This window comes from Garra rufa, chromosome 7 (assembly GCF_049309525.1).
Source record: "Garra rufa chromosome 7, GarRuf1.0, whole genome shotgun sequence".
Lineage (NCBI taxonomy): Eukaryota > Metazoa > Chordata > Actinopteri > Cypriniformes > Cyprinidae > Garra > Garra rufa.
In genome coordinates, this window is record NC_133367.1 from 2,630,913 (window position 1) to 2,651,338 (window position 20,426).

General features: G+C 27.6%; 2 protein-coding genes across 2 annotated transcripts in view; one reads left to right on the top strand and one right to left on the bottom strand.

Moving 5' to 3' along the window:
• Positions 1–1,004: 1,004 nt before the first annotated feature.
• Positions 1,005–3,945, top strand: LOC141338460 (kelch-like protein 23). The gene is made up of 3 exons (XM_073844009.1): positions 1,005–2,639; positions 2,777–3,185; positions 3,626–3,945. Exons 1-3 carry the CDS (start codon positions 1,703–1,705, stop codon positions 3,930–3,932), a joined length of 1,653 nt encoding a protein of 550 aa, XP_073700110.1. The 5' UTR covers positions 1,005–1,702; the 3' UTR covers positions 3,933–3,945.
• Positions 3,946–3,976: 31 nt separating this feature from the next.
• Positions 3,977–20,426, bottom strand: part of cers4a (ceramide synthase 4a) — a 24,508-nt gene continuing 8,058 nt past the window's right edge. The window contains exons 4-11 of the mRNA XM_073844007.1: positions 17,663–17,781; positions 17,517–17,574; positions 13,869–13,919; positions 13,021–13,113; positions 12,809–12,937; positions 5,490–5,596; positions 5,222–5,378; positions 3,977–5,150 (exon numbers count right to left, since the gene is read on the bottom strand). Coding sequence (XP_073700108.1) covers positions 4,950–5,150; positions 5,222–5,378; positions 5,490–5,596; positions 12,809–12,937; positions 13,021–13,113; positions 13,869–13,919; positions 17,517–17,574; positions 17,663–17,781 — 915 coding nt within the window. The 3' untranslated portion in view covers positions 3,977–4,949. The remainder of the gene's footprint in view (positions 5,151–5,221; positions 5,379–5,489; positions 5,597–12,808; positions 12,938–13,020; positions 13,114–13,868; positions 13,920–17,516; positions 17,575–17,662; positions 17,782–20,426) is intronic.

Sequence of the window (20,426 nt, forward strand, 5' to 3'; positions counted from 1 at the left end):
TATCACTCCTGGTGTAGTATTACAGGTGGAGGCTGAGTTCTTGTTTGTGAACCTTGAACGTTTGGCCCAACCTAATCTTAATTTTCAAGCCTTGGTTTTTGGCAGTGATCAGGAGAGCACTAAAACGTACATCGAGTTTAAGGAAGTTGGACCACAAACACAAAATCTCACCCATGTTTTTTTTGGTTGCAACACTTAGGCAGGGCTGACAATTCAAGCTAAACTGCCTTTTGGTTCTGAGAAGTACACAGAACTCAAACATTTTGTATTCAAGCATTGCAAATTGCAATTAAATAAGTGACCGTAAGGTTATACCCACACTGTGGGCTACCCTTGTTCAACTGTTTGAATGACTTGTCTGGCTTTAAAAGCAAGTTGACAATAGAGATTACAAATCTTCAGTTGTCCAACACCAACCCCTTGTGGTTTGTTGTGGTATTGACTTGACAAATCTTGTTTGCATACACCAGGGGTGCCCAACACTGTTCCTCGAGATCTGCCTTCCTGCAGAGTTCAGTTCCAACCCTAACCAAACACCTGTCTGTAATTATCAAGTGCTCCTTTAGATCCTAATTAGTTGGTTCAGTTGTTTTTGATCAGGGTTGGACCTGAACTCTGCAGGAAAGTAGATCTCCAGGAACAGGGTTGGGCACCCCCAGCATACAGATTATAAGCCTGGTGCCCAGACTTGGTCCTGGAGGGCCGGTGTCCTGCATAGTTTAGCTCCAATTTGCCTCAACACACCTGCCGTGAAGTTTCGAGTATGCCTAGTAAGTGTTTGATTAGTTTGTTCAGGTGTGTCTGTTTGGGGTTGGAGCTAAACTCTGCAGGACACTGGTTCTCCAGGAACGAGTTTGGACACCCATGGTTTAGACCAGAGGACTTAATAGTAGTTTAGGGAGTTTAGCTTTTTAATTAAAGTGTTTGCATAAGTGTTCAAATGTTTTTATCTCATTATTTTGAGAACAGATTGGAGCACTTTATTTATTATTGTTTAGGTGAATGCTTTGTCAAGGATAACCAGGGTTGCCAGGTTTTCACAACATAAAATGCCAAGTTACTACTCAAAAATAGCCCTAAACTAGCCCAATCGCATTTTAAGAGTGGTCCGCCATTAAACATTGCATTCCGAAGTTTAAAACACACTTTTTTGTCAGGGTTCCCCTAGACAATTCGCATTCCGGGGCTAAATATGACGTTATTGAGTCGCTTCATCCCACGGACTTGGCAACACTTATGGCTTGCTCGAGCACTCCTCTCAGTACCAAATCACAACAGAATAGGCCAGCTGACCAATCAGAGCAGAGTAGGCTGATGGAAGGGGCTTACAGACCTGTGTATAAATGTTTATTCTGAGAAAATTGCAATGTTTTCTGACCTTAGATGCATTTAAACCTCTTGTTGGGGACTCTAACACAATATTAGGACACTTGAAAATACCATTTGACCTGCTCTTATAACACAACAATCCTAGAACGATAAGCCCTGAGTATTTACAAAAGCCTTATGTGCACTTTCAGAAATTTGGTCTCTCTAGCTCTTTAACAGAGATATATTTAGCCCTTGTTTTCAGTTCCTCGCTGACCCCATTCCCATGGAGAGTGGTTGACAGGGATAGAACTGTCAAGGATATAAAGCAAGGATAGAACTGTCACATGACACTTCAGTAGTGAAGTGAGTGTTGGAGGGGGAGTGCACAGTCATGGCTTGTGCAAAGCAAGATATAGGTACTTATGACCAGAGCTTAGTAACGGAAGAAGATCAGGATTCTGTCAGTGTCGCTCCTGACGCAGTGCTTCAGGTGGAAGGGGAGATGTTCTTTGTGAACCGTGAGCATTTGGCCCAACTGAGTCCCTACTTCCGAGCCTTGTTTTTTGGCGGGGGTCGGGAGAGCACCAGGAAGCACATTGAGATCAAGGGAGTTGGACTGCAACAGTTCCACACACTAATGGAGTTCACAAAGAACTTGAAGCTGAACTTGGACTGCAAGAATGTCCTTGACATTCTGGAGGCTGCGGACTTCCTCCAGTTTGACAGAGCTCGGTTACGATGCTGTAAGTTCCTGGAAAGGCAACTGCATCTTAGTAACTGCTTGGGAATGATGGCCTATGCTTGGCAGCTTGGCTGCCTGGACCTCTACGCAGCAGCAAGAGATGTAGTCCTGACACATCTACCTGCCTTGGCTTCCGAGAAGGACTTTATGTTCCTTCCGAAGGAGAGCATTGCTGACCTCCTTGCTAGTGACAATTTGAGCATTGCCAGGGAAGACTCGGCTCTTGACGTGGCCCTACGCTGGGCAACATTTGACCCGAGTCGGGAAGAGGACTTCATGGAACTGGTGGGTCTGGTAAGGCCCGAGTGCTTAAGTCTTCCCTACATTACTGATCTTCTGTCCAGGATAAACAGTTCAGACCCACGTGCTAAGCTCATTTGTAGACTAAACGATAACTTGCCCAGCAGTTGGACTATGGGCAGGTCCATGCCTAGAGCCCGCTCAAGAGAAACTCTGTTTGTTCTCGGTGGATCGCACGAGGAAGAGACGCAGCTGCTGTATCAGTTTCACCCCTACAGTGGAAGGTGGCAATCCCATCCACCCCTGCAAAAGAAGTGTCTCACACAGTACTCCGTGGCTGCAGTAGGTAACAACCTATACATTTTATCCTGCCACAAGTTGTTAGCATAATAATTGTTTGTGTTTGATTAGGATTCATTCTGAATTTGATAATTTTTTGTTGTTGTTTGGGCACTGAACTAAAATATTATTTCTTGCTCTAAGGGGACAACATAGTAGTGACTGGAGGCTACTTCCGGGACGTGCTGTGGTATAGCGTGGACTGGGTGAGCATTTATGAGCATGGCAACCAGCAATGGGTGGATGGCCCGGCTATGCAGAAGTCCAGACACAGCCACTGCTCTGCGGCTCTGGAGTTCCAGCTGTTTGTGTTTGGCGGAAGCATGGATGAGGGGCCTGTGGCCGACGTCGAGAGGCTGGTTTTGGGAACCGAGGAATGGAACATCGTCAGCCCCATGGTGCGGGCTGTGGAAAGGGCGGCCATTGTCACTTTGGGGAGTAGTATTTACGTGGCCTGTGGTCTAGATGAGAATGGAGATGTTTACAGTGGGATTCAGAGGTACAGGCCGGAGGCTGATCAATGGGACGTGGTGTCCTATTCACCATTTCCACGGTGAGCAGATTGTGTCTGGTTTTGAGCCAGGCTTAGGCAATTCTGGCCCTCAAGGTTCACTGCCCTGCAGATTTTAGCTCCAAATACATCTGACATACCTAACCAAAGTGTTTGGTTCATTTGGTCCGGACCAAAATGTATAATGATACATTTGGTGCAGGTCCGCTTAGCGTTCCCACTGCCAAGCAGACCAGGACCAAATAAAACCAACTACAAGTGTAAAAACACCCTCAAAGTTCATTGCCCTGCAGATTTAAGCTCCAAATACATTTGAAAAATCTAGCTAAAGTCTTCAGGATTATTTGAAAATTGTAGGCAGGTATAGTAAGACCTTGAGTTTTGCTCCAACCCTAATTAGAGTTGTCCACCCCTGCTTTCCAGAAATAGTCAGTTCTATACACTTTGGTGGCATATTAGATACATGTCTACTTCTTTTCCAGTTATGACCTTCTTGCAACTGAGCTCAATGGTGCCCTCTATCTGCTGGGAGGACAGGCTCTGCGCTTAGACATCGACACGGACGAGTGGACCGTTCTTCAAGAGGACTGTCTGGACAACAAATTCTTCACAGGTTGCGCCACAGTGAACGGACAGATTTACATACTGAGTGAGAGGAAGCTAAAGAAAACCTTCCCGAATATGATTCTACTGGACCCCTACATTGACAGCTGCTTGGAAATTGACAATAAAATACCCTGTCCTGTCCCCATAAGAGGTTGCGTCACAATGCGTGTCAATTCTTTCTGAAGCCATAACGTCAACACTATTGTTGTGAGCAAAGTTGAGCGTAATCATATTCTAAAACATTTTTATTGTTATTCGAGAAGCCAAGTGTGCAACATCACCAGTATTGAAGATTATAAGAATATATCCCTCTTCTGTCATGGTTAAATAACAGCTACAAAATGTTGCAGTAACAAACTCGGAATGCTGTAAATCCCAATAAAAAGAGGACAACTCATACAAAAAACAATCACAGGTCTTTCATAAGTTCAACAGTGTAAGACAGACGAACAGGTACAAATAAACTTTCCAGACCCATTTAGAACAACACAAACACTTTGCCTTTAGCCCTTGGAGCAGATTCAAGAAATCAAGTGGTCAATTTCAACTTAAATATTTCAAGATTTCGAGGCACACGCTCCGGTGAGGAATCAACTGATTCCTCATTTGGTAAGGCAATGCACAACCACAGCTCCAGTAGTTCTAGTAGCAGAATCACAAAAACGATGGTACATTTCACCACTAGATGGCATCCCAAGTCTTTCCTAGTGGTCCACCAATGCTCATTTTGAAAACAACAGCCACTGCAGAAAATTCCCACATTTCCACACAACAGAGGGCTATCTATAGTGTTTTTTCTACAAAGAAATCTAAATGTTGTGGGTCTCTCTAGTCAGTTTTTTTTTACATATCACTGTTCCATAATGAACAGTTTTAGCAAATTAGTAACCTAATTTAAACAACAGTTCAGCAATTAAATACTTAAAATGTATGTTTATGAACCATTTTTGTGTCACTTAAGTGCTATTCAGTTGATACACTATAATTAATGAGACTAACTTTAAACAAAGTTGAACCTATTTCAAATATACTCCAATGGTAATGTAATAATGCAACCAAGTAGAATTTTTTGTTCTACGCAATCTACCGACTACGTTTTTTTTTCAGTGAACTGAAATTACAGTAGGACCTTGACGAACAAGATAAACCAAGAAGGTTGGAGATGATTCAACATGTTTAAGTACATAAAATAGCATTAAACTATCTGGCTTTCGGCATTCTGCTATTCATTTTTCGCCTCTGATTTGTTAAATTGCTCAGAACACAGTTATTGGCCAATGATGCCAATTTCGAATTAAGGGCACCCTTTTTCTGCTCCCAGGTGCGTTCTTCTTCTTCTCCACCTTCTTCTTCTTCTTCATCAGCCTCACTTTCTTCATCGCTCCGTTCATCACGTTCCACCTTAAAACACGGTTTAATACGTTTTAAAACGTGATAACCTCATATGTGAACTTATGACTTGAGATACTCACTTTGCCTAAAAAGACAAATTTGTGAACCATTCGAAGAATCAGCCAAGCCCAGAAGACGTGCAGAGCTTGGAGAACCAGCAACAAGCCGTTTAAGAAATAATAACCGGGGTACGGAGAAAAGACGTCCAACGAATCCACCACAGCTGTGTAGACGATTCTGGAAATGAATCAGATTATGTTCCATAAGCAACGTATTGGACATCTGAACATCTTAGGTTTGAGAAGAAATGAGCATTTAATGAAAAATAAGGTCTGATGATGCTCTTACCTGCATGGGAAAATCACTAGGCGGGTTATTAGGAATACAACGGCGAAAAGGACAAACAAGGTATCGCAGGTTTTTCTCCAACCCCCATAATTAAACATCTTGGCAGACTGCAAATCAACAATTAAACATAAAATTAAATGAAACAAAAATGTGTTATTTATATATTAAATCAAAATAATTTATGTGCTTTTTTCAGTTTCAACCTGGTATATATTAACCCCTGAAGAAAAATAAAAAAAACTATAAAAAAAATAAACAATAACCCAATAATCAATTTTTCGAAAAAAAAAGTTGATTTTCATTTGAATAAAGTATAAATGATGTTTTATGCTTTCATTTGATTAATAGAAAAATTAAAATAGTAAATTGTTTTATGATTTCATTTAATTAGACCTGCTTTTTGATTATTAAAATTTAATTAAAGAACTAAAACAGAAAGAAAGATTAAAACGAAAACAGAATTTGGTAAAAAAAAAAAAAAAAAATGAAATGAAACGAGAGAAAAAAATAAAACATTTCATAAATGTTATTTTTCATTACTTATTAATATATTGTTGTTAAATTGTACAAGTGTCATGATTTCAATTAATTAGACATGCTTTTCACTAAAATTTAATTACACTGCAAAAAAAAATATTTTCTTACTTAGAATTTTTGTTTTGGATTTTCTAGACTAATACAAATTATTGTCTTGTTTTCAGAAAAAAACTACTTATAATTAAGTTGAAATAAGAATAAAACTCACTTAAATTTGACTACTTGTCTAGGAAATCCTTGAAAAAACAAGGACAAAATAATCTAAGTAAGGGTATATATAAAGCATTTCATAGGGGCCTATTATTGTAAAATAAAATATGAAATAGTTTCTTATGAATTAATTTAATTAGACCTGCTTTTTTAATATTGAAATTTAATTAAAGAAATAAAATGTCGAGAAAAAATGAAAACCAAACCAGAATTTGCTAAAAATAAAACAAAAAATTTCATAAGGCCCTATTTAATAAATTCTTGTTAAATTATCTGAGTTTCATAATTTCAATTAATTACCAAATTACTAATTAATTACTAAGATTTATTTTTAAAACGGACTGCAGGAAGATTAAGACAGAAAAAAAATAATCCAGAGAAATTATGGAATTTGAAAAAAAAAAAAAGTATTTCGTAACATAAAATGTAATTTTTGTAAAACTTTTAATAAATTGTTGTTCAATTACATAAGTTTCAATGTTTCAATTAAGTACTCATGCTGTTTCATTACTTCAATTACTAAAATTTAGCCAATTAAACAGTCCAGAAAGATTAAAAAATAAATAAATAAATCATATTTATAAATAAATAAACATATTTCATCACAGGGTCCTAAAAATGTATTTTTTTTAACCTTTTTAATAAATTGTTGTTCAATTACTTAAGTTTAAATATTTCAATTAAGTACTTTGCTTTTTCATTACTAAAGTGACTAAAAGTTAACCAATAAAACAGAGTCCAGAAAGATTAAAATGGAAAAAAAAAAGGAAAAATAATATTTGGAAAGAAATAAAACATAATTCACCATAGGGTCCTAAAAATGTAATATTTTAAAAACTTTAAATAAACAGTTGTTCAATTGCTTACGTTTCAATATTTAAATTAAATACTCATGCTTTTTCATTACTAAAATGACTAAAAGTTAACCATTAAAACAGAGTCCAGCAAGATTAAAATGAAAAAAAGAATGAAATTCGGAAAGAAATAAAACATATTTCACCATGGGGTCCTAAAAATTACATTTTTAAAAAACTTTTAATAAATTGTTGTTCAATTACTGAAGTTTCAATATTTCAATTAGGTACTTATGCGTTTTCATTACTACAATAACTAAAATTTAGCCATTTAAACAGTCCAGAAAGATAAAAAAAAAACGGAATTTGGAAAAAAATAAAACACATTTCATCACAGGGTCCTAAAAATGTCATTTTTGTAAAACTTGTAAAAAATTGTTGTTCAATTACACAAGTTTTCAATTAGTACTCATGCTTTTTCATTACTAAAGTGGCTAAAAGTTAACCATTAAAACAGAGTCCAGAAAGATTAAAATGAAAAAAAAAAAAATGAAATTCGGAAAGAAATAAAACATATTTCACCATGGGGTCCTAAAAATTACATTTTTAAAAAACTTTTAATAAATTGTTGTTCAATTACTTAAGTTTAAATATTTCAATTAAGTACTTTGCTTTTTCATTACTAAAGTGACTACAAGTTAACCAATAAAACAGAGTCCAGAAAGATTAAAATGAAAAAAAAAAGGAAAAATAATATTTGGAAAGAAATAAAACATAATTCACCATAGGGTCCTAAAAATGTAATATTTTAAAAACTTTAAATAAACAGTTGTTCAATTGCTTAAGTTTAAATATTTCAATTAAATACTCATGCTTTTTCATTACTAAAATGGCTAAAAGTTAACCATTAAAACAGAGTCCAGAAAGATTAAAATGAAAAAAATAAATAAATGAAATTCGGAAAGAAATAAAACATATTTCACAATGGGGTCCTAAAAATTAAATTTTTAAAAAACTTTTAATAAATTGTTGTTCAATTACTTAAGTTTAAATATTTCAATTAAGTACTTATGCGTTTTCATTACTAAAATGACTAAAATTTAGCCATTTAAACAGTTCAGAAAGATTAAAAAAAACGGAATTTGGAAAAAAATAAAACATATTTCACCATGGGGTCCTAAAAATGTCATTTTTGTAAAACTTGTAAAAAATCGTTGTTCAATTACACAAGTTTTCAATTAGTACTCATGCTTTTTCATTACTAAAATGGCTAAAAGTTAACCATTAAAACAGAGTCCAGAAAGATTAAAATGAAAAAAATAAATAAATGAAATTCGGAAAGAAATAAAACATATTTCACCATGGGGTCCTAAAAATTACATTTTTAAAAAACTTTTAATAAATTGTTGTTCAATTACATAAGTTTCAATGTTTCAATTAAGTACTCATGCTGTTTCATTACTTCAATTACTAAAATTTAGCCATTTAAACAGTCCAGAAAGATTAAAAAATAAATAAATAAATCATATTTATAAATAAATAAACATATTTCATCACAGGGTCCTAAAAATGTATTTTTTTTTTAAAACCTTTTTAAATAATTGTTGTTCAATTACTTAAGTTTAAATATTTCAATTAAGTACTTTGCTTTTTCATTACTAAAGTGACTAAAAGTTAACCATTAAAACAGAGTCCAGAAAGATTAAAATGAAAAAAAAAAGGAAAAATAAAATTTGGAAAGAAATAAAACATATTTCACCATGGGGTCCTAAAAATTTAATTTTTTAAAAACTTTTAATAAATTGTTGTTCAATTACTTAAGTTTCAATATTTCAATTAGGTACTTATGCGTTTTCATTACTAAAATGACTAAAATTTAGCCATTTAAACAGTCCAGAAAGATAAAAAAAAAACGGAATTTGGAAAAAAATAAAACACATTTCATCACAGGGTCCTAAAAATGTCATTTTTGTAAAACTTGTAAAAAAATTGTTGTTCAATTACACAAGTTTTCAATTAGTACTCATGCTTTTTCATTACTAAAATGGCTAAAAGTTAACCATTAAAACAGAGTCCAGAAAGATTAAAATGAAAAAAAAAAATGAAATTCGGAAAGAAATAAAACATATTTCACCATGGGGTCCTAAAAATTTAATTTTTTAAAAACTTTTAATAAATTGTTGTTCAATTACTTAAGTTTCAATATTTCAATTAGGTACTTATGCGTTTTCATTACTACTATAACTAAAATTTAGCCATTTAAACAGTCCAGAAAGATTAAAAAATAAATAAATAAATCATATTTATAAATAAATAAACATATTTCATCACAGGGTCCTAAAAATGTATTTTTTTTTTACCTTTTTAATAAATTGTTGTTCAATTACTTAAGTTTAAATATTTCAATTAAGTACTTATGCGTTTTCATTACTACAATAACTAAAATTTAGCCATTTAAACAGTTCAGAAAGATAAAAAAAAACGGAATTTGGAAAAAAATAAAACACATTTCATCACAGGGTCCTAAAAATGTCATTTTTGTAAAACTTGTAAAAAAATCGTTGTTCAATTACACAAGTTTTCAATTAGTACTCATGCTTTTTCATTACTAAAATGGCTAAAAGTTAACCATTAAAACAGAGTCCAGAAAGATTAAAATGAAAAGAAAAAAAAAAAATGAAATTCGGAAAGAAATAAACATATTTCATCACAGGGTCCTAAAAATTTAATTTTTTTAAAAACTTTTAATAAATTGTTGTTCAATTACTTAAGTTTCAATATTTCAATTAGGTACTTATGCGTTTTCATTACTACAATAACTAAAATTTAGCCATTTAAACAGTCCAGAAAGATAAAAAAAAAAAACGGAATTTGGAAAAAAATAAAACACATTTCATCACAGGGTCCTAAAAATGTCATTTTTGTAAAACTTGTAAAAAATTGTTGTTCAATTACACAAGTTTTCAATTAGTACTCATGCTTTTTCATTACTAAAATGGCTAAAAGTTAACCATTAAAACAGAGTCCAGAAAGATTAAAATGAAAAAAAAAAAGGAAAAATAAAATTTGGAAAGAAATAAAACATATTTCACCATAGGGTCCTAAAAATTAAATTTTTTAAAAACTTTAAATAAATTGTTGTTCAATTACTGAAGTTTCAATATTTCAATTAAGTACTTATGCGTTTTCATTACTACTATAACTAAAATTTAGCCATTTAAACAGTCCAGAAAGATAAAAAAAAACGGAATTTGGAAAAAAATAAAACACATTTCATCACAGGGTCCTAAAAATGTCATTTTTGTAAAACTTGTAAAAAATTGTTGTTCAATTACACAAGTTTTCAATTAGTACTCATGCTTTTTCATTACTAAAATGGCTAAAAGTTAACCATTAAAACAGAGTCCAGAAAGATTAAAATGAAAAAAAAAAAGGAAAAATAAAATTTGGAAAGAAATAAAACATATTTCACCATAGGGTCCTAAAAATTAAATTTTTTAAAAACTTTAAATAAATTGTTGTTCAATTACTGAAGTTTCAATATTTCAATTAAGTACTTATGCGTTTTCATTACTACAATAACTAAAATTTAGCCATTTAAACAGTTCAGAAAGATAAAAAAAAAACGGAATTTGGAAAAAAATAAAACACATTTCATCACAGGGTCCTAAAAATGTCATTTTTGTAAAACTTGTAAAAAATTGTTGTTCAATTACACAAGTTTTCAATTAGTACTCATGCTTTTTCATTACTAAAATGGCTAAAAGTTAACCATTAAAACAGAGTCCAGAAAGATTAAAATGAAAAAAAAAAAGGAAAAATAAAATTTGGAAAGAAATAAAACATATTTCACCATAGGGTCCTAAAAATTAAATTTTTTAAAAACTTTAAATAAATTGTTGTTCAATTACTGAAGTTTCAATATTTCAATTAAGTACTTATGCGTTTTCATTACTACAATAACTAAAATTTAGCCATTTAAACAGTTCAGAAAGATAAAAAAAAAACGGAATTTGGAAAAAAATAAAACACATTTCATCACAGGGTCCTAAAAATGTCATTTTTGTAAAACTTGTAAAAAATTGTTGTTCAATTACACAAGTTTTCAATTAGTACTCATGCTTTTTCATTACTAAAATGGCTAAAAGTTAACCATTAAAACAGAGTCCAGAAAGATTAAAATGAAAAAAAAAAAGGAAAAATAAAATTTGGAAAGAAATAAAACATATTTCACCATAGGGTCCTAAAAATTTAATTTTTTAAAAACTTTAAATAAATTGTTGTTCAATTACTGAAGTTTCAATATTTCAATTAAGTACTTATGCGTTTTCATTACTACAATAACTAAAATTTAGCCATTTAAACAGTTCAGAAAGATTAAAAAAAAAACGGAATTTGGAAAAAAATAAAACACATTTCATCACAGGGTCCTAAAAATGTCATTTTTGTAAAACTTGTAAAAAATCGTTGTTCAATTACACAAGTTTTCAATTAGTACTCATGCTTTTTCATTACTAAAATGACTAAAAGTTAACCATTAAAACAGAGTCCAGAAAGATTAAAATGAAAAAAAAAAAGGAAAAATAATATTTGGAAAGAAATAAAACATATTTCACCATGGGGTCCTGAAAAATTACATTTTTAAAAAACTTTAAATAAATTGTTGTTCAATTGCTTAAGTTTCAGTATTTCAATTAAATACTCATGCTTTTTCATTACTAAAATGACTAAAAGTTAACCATTAAAACAGAGTCCAGAAAGATTAAAATGAAAAAAATAAATAAATGAAATTCGGAAAGAAATAAAACATATTTCACCATGGGGTCCTAAAAATTACATTTTTAAAAAACTTTTAATAAATTGTTGTTCAATTCCTTAAGTTTCAATATTTCAATTAGGTACTTATGCGTTTTCATTACTACAATAACTAAAATTTAGCCATTTAAACAGTCCAGAAAGATTAAAAAAAAAAAAACGGAATTTGGAAAAAAATAAAACACATTTCATCACAGGGTCCTAAAAATGTCATTTTTGTAAAACTTGTAAAAAACTGTTGTTCAATTACACAAGTTTTCAATTAGTACTCATGCTTTTTCATTACTAAAATGGCTAAAAGTTAACCATTAAAACAGAGTCCAGAAAGATTAAAATGAAAAAAAAAATGAAATTCGGAAAGCAAATAAAACATATTTCACCATGGGGTCCTAAAAATTAAATTTTTTAAAAACTTTTAATAAATTGTTGTTCAATTACTTAAGTTTAAATATTTCAATTAGGTACTTATGCGTTTTCATTACTACAATAACTAAAATTTAGCCATTTAAACAGTCCAGAAAGATTAAAATGAAAAAAAAAATGAAATTCGGAAAGCAAATAAAACATATTTCACCATGGGGTCCTAAAAATTACATTTTTAAAAAACTTTTAATAAATTGTTGTTCAATTACTGAAGTTTCAATATTTCAACTAAGTACTTATGCGTTTTCATTACTACAATAACTAAAATTTAGCCATTTAAACAGTCCAGAAAGATAAAAAAAAAACGGAATTTGGAGAAAAATAAAACACATTTCATCACAGGGTCCTAAAAATGTCATTTTTGTAAAACTTGTAAAAAATCGTTGTTCAATTACACAAGTTTTCAATTAGTACTCATGCTTTTTCATTACTAAAATTGAACCATTCAAAGATAAAAAGAAAAGAAAAGAAAATGGAATCCTGAGGTCATGATGTCATAATGGAAGCTCACAGATCGGCCAATCAGATTCCGAGATTTACCTCCAACAGGAAGTCGGAAGAGTCGTGGACGAGCATCACCAGTGTGCCCACGCGCACATAGTTGGCACAGTAGGAGAACGCGATGAGGAAAATGGTGGCGATGTGGTGTATGATCTGCTCTTTGAAGTCCTACACAACCCAAACAAACACTTGAGCGCAATTTATGGATTTTGAGATCTTCCGAAGGAAATTTAGCATTGAGCGAAACTTACTTTGCGCTTTATGTCCACCGATACACAGAGCAGAAGCGAGAGGTAGAAGGACAGCTCCACAATATAATACCAGTGCTGAGCTTCAGCTACAGCCTGCAGATCAAATCACAAACAATTTGTGACCCTGGAGCACAAAACCAGTCTTAAGTCGCTGGGGTATATTTGTAGCAATAGCCAAAAATACATTGTATGGGTCAAAATTATTGATTTTACTTTTATGCCAAAAATCATTAGGAAATTAAGTAAAGATCATGTTACGTGAAGATTTTTTGTAAAATTCCTACTGTAAACCTATCAAAATGTAATTTTTGATTAGTAATATGCATTGTTAAGAACTTAATTTGGGCAACTTTAAAGGTGATTTTCTCAGTATTTTGATTTTTTGCACCCTCAGATTTCAGATTTTCAAATAGATGTATCTCGGCCAAATATTGTCCTATCCTAACAAACCATACATCAATAGAAAGCTTATTTATTGAGCTTTCATATGATGTATACATCTCAGTTTTGTAAAATTTAACCTTATGACTGGTTTTGTGGTCCAGGGTCACATATCATCTTGAAAAGCACAGCTACGGATAAGGTAACAAAGGTATAAATATGTAGTCAACAGAAACACTTCATTCCTAAAACTCAGTTGTTTCTGAAAACAAAAATGACAGGCAAACAGTTTTTGGTCTTAGATCACGCAGATAGTTCGATATATTTGTGGTTCTCGTGAGATCAGTCTCGACTGTTGGGATGGTGGGGTGCGGCGCTCACTAGTTCCTCTGATTTCTGCCTAATCTCAAGTTCCTGGGATTGTTCAGCAGGAAGTGAATGTGTTTGGAGAGCCGTTTGTTACAGACCTGTCTTGGGTATCCGCGCCAGCATTCCCGGTGATCCCAAAACCATGGAGTCTGGAAAACATCATTTGACAAAATTATAATATATACATTTATATATAATAAAATACGATCAAATATATACATAGAAAGTGATTCTAAAAAATATAATCTAAAATAATATATGAATACTTATTTAATACAAATTATTTTACTTTGGAGTAACATGCACCAATTTTTGCTTATTATATGACCACTAGTTGTTGTGTCGTAAGCGTATTATATATTATTAAGAAATAAAAATCTACTTTTTAAACAATAATTACATCTTTATAAATATTTGAGTTTAAATCAAATAAATATTTAGGCAAAAATTTTACTTTTTTAGGAGTTTAGGACTATTATTTAGGAGTAACTGACATTTTAGTATATTAGGTAGAAGATTTAATTTTTTTTATTTACTTCATTATATCCCTATATATATTTTTAAATATTTTTAAATTATTATTTATGTATTTATTTTTTACTTTGGAGTAACAGCCATAATTTTGTGTTAAATATGGCACTCCAAATCTTTATGTACAACGTGTATTAGATATTAAAACTTAATCTATTAATTAATCCATAATCTAAATATATTTCATTTCTTTTTTATATTTCTATATCAACTACTTTTTTTTTTTTTAATTAACATGCACCCAATTTTTTTTTTTTCAATACATGATTGCTCATTTTAGTGTAAAATATTTGATTTTTAATGTCTTTCTTATATTTCTATAAATGTTTTATTTTAATATTTAAGCAAAACAATTATATAAAAAAATATTAGGAGTAACATGCACCAATTTGTGTTAAAATAGGACTCCAAATCTTAGTAAGTGTCTTAGAAAATTAAGAATTATTCTACTGATTAATCTATAATTTAAATTTTATATATATATATATATATATATATATATATATATATATATATATATATATATATATATATATATAAAATTGTAACATGCACTTATGTTTATTCATTATAGAACTGCTAATTTTTGTGTATTAGGTGTTATAGATAGTTATTAAGAAATAATAAAATAATAATAAAATATTATTTTTTATTATTATTAAATATATTATTACCTAATATCATAAAATTATTATTATTATAATAAAAAAAATATATAAGCCAAATATTATGCCAAACAAATACATAAAATATACATAACATAAAATATTATTATTAAAATCATATTTTAAAAAGTATTATTTTTATTATAAAATGTATTATTATCTAATATTATAAAATTATTATTATTATTATTATTATTATTATTATTATTATTGTTATTTTAATTTAGAGTAACAAGTACCAATTATTATTATAATTATTAAATGTATTATCATCTAATATTATAAAAAATATTATTTTAATTTGGAGTACCAATTTTTCATACATAAGACTACTATTTTTTAATCTATTAAATATATAAAATAATATTAATTAATTAATTATATATAATTAATATTATAAAGTCTATTTTATGAAATTTACTTCTGTTATATTTCTATAAATGTTTTATTTTATTTTAAATAAAATACATATATGAGCCAACTATTAAGTCAAACAAATACATTAGATATAATATAAAATATTATTATTAAAATATAATAAAACATTTATTATTACTACAAAATGTATTATTATCTAATATTATAAAATTATTATTATTATTATTATTATTATTTTAATTAAGAGTAACAAGTACAAATTATTATTATAATTATTAAATATATTATCTAATATTATAAAAAATATTATTTTAATTTGGAGTACCAATTTTTCATACATAAGACAACTATTTTTTATCTATTAAATATATAAAATAATATTAATTAATTAATTATATATAATTAATACTATAAAGTCTATTTTGTTAAATTTACTTCTGTTATATTTCTATAAATGTTTTATTTTATTTTAAATAAAATACATATATGAGCCAACTATTAAGTCAAACAAATACATTAGATATAATATAAAATATTATTATTAAAATATAATAAAACATTTATTATTATAAAATGTATTATTATCTAATATTATAAAATTATTATTATTTTTATTTTAATTAAGAGTAACAAGTACCAATTATTATTATAATTATTAAATGTATTATCATCTAATATTATAAAAAATATTATTTTAATTTGGAGTACCAATTTTTCATACATAAGACAACTATTTTTTTTATCTACTAAATATATAAAATAATATGAATTAATTAATTATATATAATTAATATTATAAAGTCTATTTTATGAAATTTACTTCTGTTATATTTCTATAAATGTTTTATTTTATTTTAAATAAAATACATATATGAGCCAACTATTAAGTCAAACAAATACATTAGATATAATATAAAATATAATTATTAAAATATAATAAAACATTTATTATTATTACAAAATGTATTATTATCTAATATTATAAAATTATTATTATTATTATTATTATTATTATTTTAATTAAGAGTAACAAGTACCAATTATTATTATAATTATTAAATGTATTATCATCTAATATTATAAAAAATATTATTTTAATTTGGAGTACCAATTTTTCATACATAAGACAACTATTTTTTTTAATCTACTAAATATATAAAATAATATTAATTAATTAATTAATTAATTATATATAATTAATATTATAAAGTCTATTTTATGAAATTTACTTCTGTTATATTTCTATAAATGTTTTATTTTATTTTAAATAAAATACATATATGAGCCAACTATTAAGTCAAACAAATACATTAGATATAATATAAAATATTATTATTAAAATATAATAAAACATTTATTATTATTACAAAATGTATTATTATCTAAAATTTAAATTATTATGTAATACCAATTTTTAATACACAAGACAACAAATGTTTTGTGCATTAAATATATAAAAGAATACTAAGAAATAATAAAAGTTAGTTTTTTTTACTTTTGTTTTGTTTTATTTTGAAGTCTATGCATATACATCTATAAGTACATATATAAACCAAATATTATTTCAAACTAATGTATTATATATAATATGTGACCCTGGACCACAAAACCAGTCTTAAGGTTAAATTTTACAAAACTGAGATATATACATGCTCAATAAATAAGCTTTCTATTGATATATGGTTTGTTAGGATAGGACAATATTTGGCCGAGATACATCTATTTGAAAATCTGAAATTTAAGGGTGCAAAAAAATCAAAATACTGAGAAAATCACCTTTAAAGTTGTCCAAACTAAGTTCTTAACAATGCATATTACTAATCAAAAATTACATTTTAATATATTTATAGTAGGAATTTTACAAAAAATCTTCATGGAACATGATCTTTACATAATTTCCTAATGATTTTTGACATAAAAGAAAAATCAATAATTTTGACCCATACAATGTATTTTTGGCTATTGCTACAAATATACCCCAGCGACTTAAGACTGGTTTTGTGCTCCAGGGTCACATATAAATTATTAGTAGTAAATAATATTAAATCAAATGTAATATTAAGGCGAGACACCTCTTTTCCTGAAATTGTCCATTTTTCCTGAGAATATCTCATTCTTTAAATACATTTATTTCCAAACATGAGCATTATTAAAGTGTTTGAAGAGGCTCACATGAAGGAGCGAGACGAGACCGGCTGAGAACGCGATGAGGTAAAACACGAACCTCCATCTGAGGAGCCACACAGAAAAGCTCACGTTAATCAAACGCAAACACAATCAACCACAGATGTCTGCCACGGCCTACTTTCAGGGCTTACGAGGCTTCGCAGAACTTCCTGGTGTTGCTGGGTCGGTCCTGGTTTCGCCGGTGACGCAGCCACGTCTGGATCTGACGCTCAGTGAGTCCGCAGTGCTTCTCCAGAACCAGAAAATCATTCTGAACAAACAAACATAGACACGGGAAAACAACATGAGGCCTTCACAAAGCCTGACAAACAACAGACCTGGGCGTTTTTACCCTAAAAAACACAGAACATGAAGAAAACATAGAATTTTTGGTATGAAACTTGAAAACTTAATTGATGTGTCAAAATGTATTTGTATTTTTTTAATTGAAACACTAGTTTCATGATTATTTTGAGATTATAAAATCATTTATAATTTATTCATACCCTATTTTATATTATAATAAACTGTAAAATGATACATTAAAAATGTAAAATGATTGCTTAAAATCCAAATAAAAAAAAATGAAAAATTAACCCTGAAAATGAAACGGTTAAACTTTAAATTACTTAATTTAAATAAATAAAAAAAACTAATGGTAAAATCAAATAGGATAGACATTTATTCATTTGTTTGAGGATTATTTTTAATGTGTTTTTTTTGTAACTCTGTATGTACTACAATATACTGAATTATATATACATTGTCATATTTTATATATTATGATGAAATTATATATGGTATCTTAAAATATATTAAATCTGACAAAATATCACATATTTATTGTTAAATTACATTATACAAATATACGATTATGATATAATTAACATTCAAGTATACATTAATTTTATAAAACAAATATATAAAATATAGAACCATAAAGGAATTTGATATAATAAAATATAACAATTATCTACTAATTATCTTAATAATAATAGTAATATTTCATAAACATTATTCAGCTAAAAAAAAATAATTTAAGTAAAATAGTGGAAATAATGTAATTTAAAAAAAAAATATATATATATATATATATATATATATATATATATATATATATAATATTGTATACTGTAATAATGAAATAAGATGTTGAACAGTAACGAGAAATGATGATTACTATTATAATAATATTGTAATAAAATAGTGTAAATAATGTAATAAAATGTTTTTAAAAATTTGTAAAAATAAAAACAAGATGATGGAAGAGTCCAGAAAAAAATCGAACTAATATTAATATTACTACACAATAATATAGTAAAATTTAAATAAATAAATAAATAAATATAGAACAATATTTAAATAAAATTGTGTAAATAATGTAATAACTTTTTTTAATATTGTAATAATGACAAAAAGATCATGGAAGATAAATTAATATTGTAATAATATAGTAATAAAATTGGTAAAAAAAATATATAATTATATTAATATTGTAATAATACTGTAACAAAAGAAAACTAATATATATATATATATATATATATATATATATATATATATATATATATATATATATATATTGTAATAATGAAAAAAAGAGTCAATTTAAATTAATATTGTAATAAAATTGTGCAAATAATGTAATTAAATGTAAATAATTGTAATAATAAAAAAAATCATGGATTATTAATATTGTAATAATATAGTAATACAATTGTGTAAATAATGTAATAAAATTTGTAAACAAAAATTAATAATGTCAAAAAATATTAATTATATTATTATTGTCATAATCTATATATATATATATATATATATATATATATATATATATATATATATATATAGATAGATATATATATATATAGATATATAGATATATAAAAGATAATTGAAGAGTCAAGAAAAATTCTCAGTTTAATAATAATATTGTAATAATATTGTAATAAAATAGTGGAAATAATGTAATAAAAAACAAATATATATATATATATATATATATATATATATATATATATATATATATATATATATATATATATATAAATCATATTGTATATCGTTATAATGAAATAAGATGTTGGAAAAGTCAAGAAAAATTACGTTACTATTAAAATAATATTGTAATAAAATAGTGTAATAATGGTGGAAATAATGTAATAAAATGTTAAATTGTAATAATGAAAAAAAAAGATCACGGAAGAGTCAAGAAAAAAATGTAACTAATTTTTATAATATTCATATTATTACATAATAATATAAATATATTTAAATAAAATACAGAATAATATTTAAATAAAATTGTGTAAATAATGTAATAACTTTTTCAAAATAATGTAATAATGAAAAAAGATCATGGAAAAAGTAATAAATATTGTAATAAATAATAACGTAATAAAAATTTGTACAAAAAATAATTATAATAATGAAAAATAGTGTAAATAATGTAAATACATACCAAAAGAAATTTAATAATAAAAAAATGATAGAAGAGCAAAGAGAAATTGTTAATATTGTAATATTGTAATAAAATGAAACAGTATATTTTGTAATAATGAAAAAAGATTATAGAAGAATCAATTGAAATTCTAATTAATATTTGAAAAAATAATGTAAATAATGTAATAACATTGTTAAAAAATATTCAAAAACAATTCAAATCAATGTTGTAAAAATATATATATTGTAAAAATGAAAAAAAAGATGATCAAAGAGTTAAGAGAAATAGTAATTACTATTGAAATAAAACAGTGTAAATAGTGTAATGAAATGAAAAAATATATTTTGTAATAATGAAAAAAGAAATTTTAATTAATACTTTTAAAAAATAAATGTAAATAGTGTTATAAAATAGTTACAAATATTCCAATAATGAAAAAAAAACATGATGGAAGTGTCCAGGAAAATTCAAAT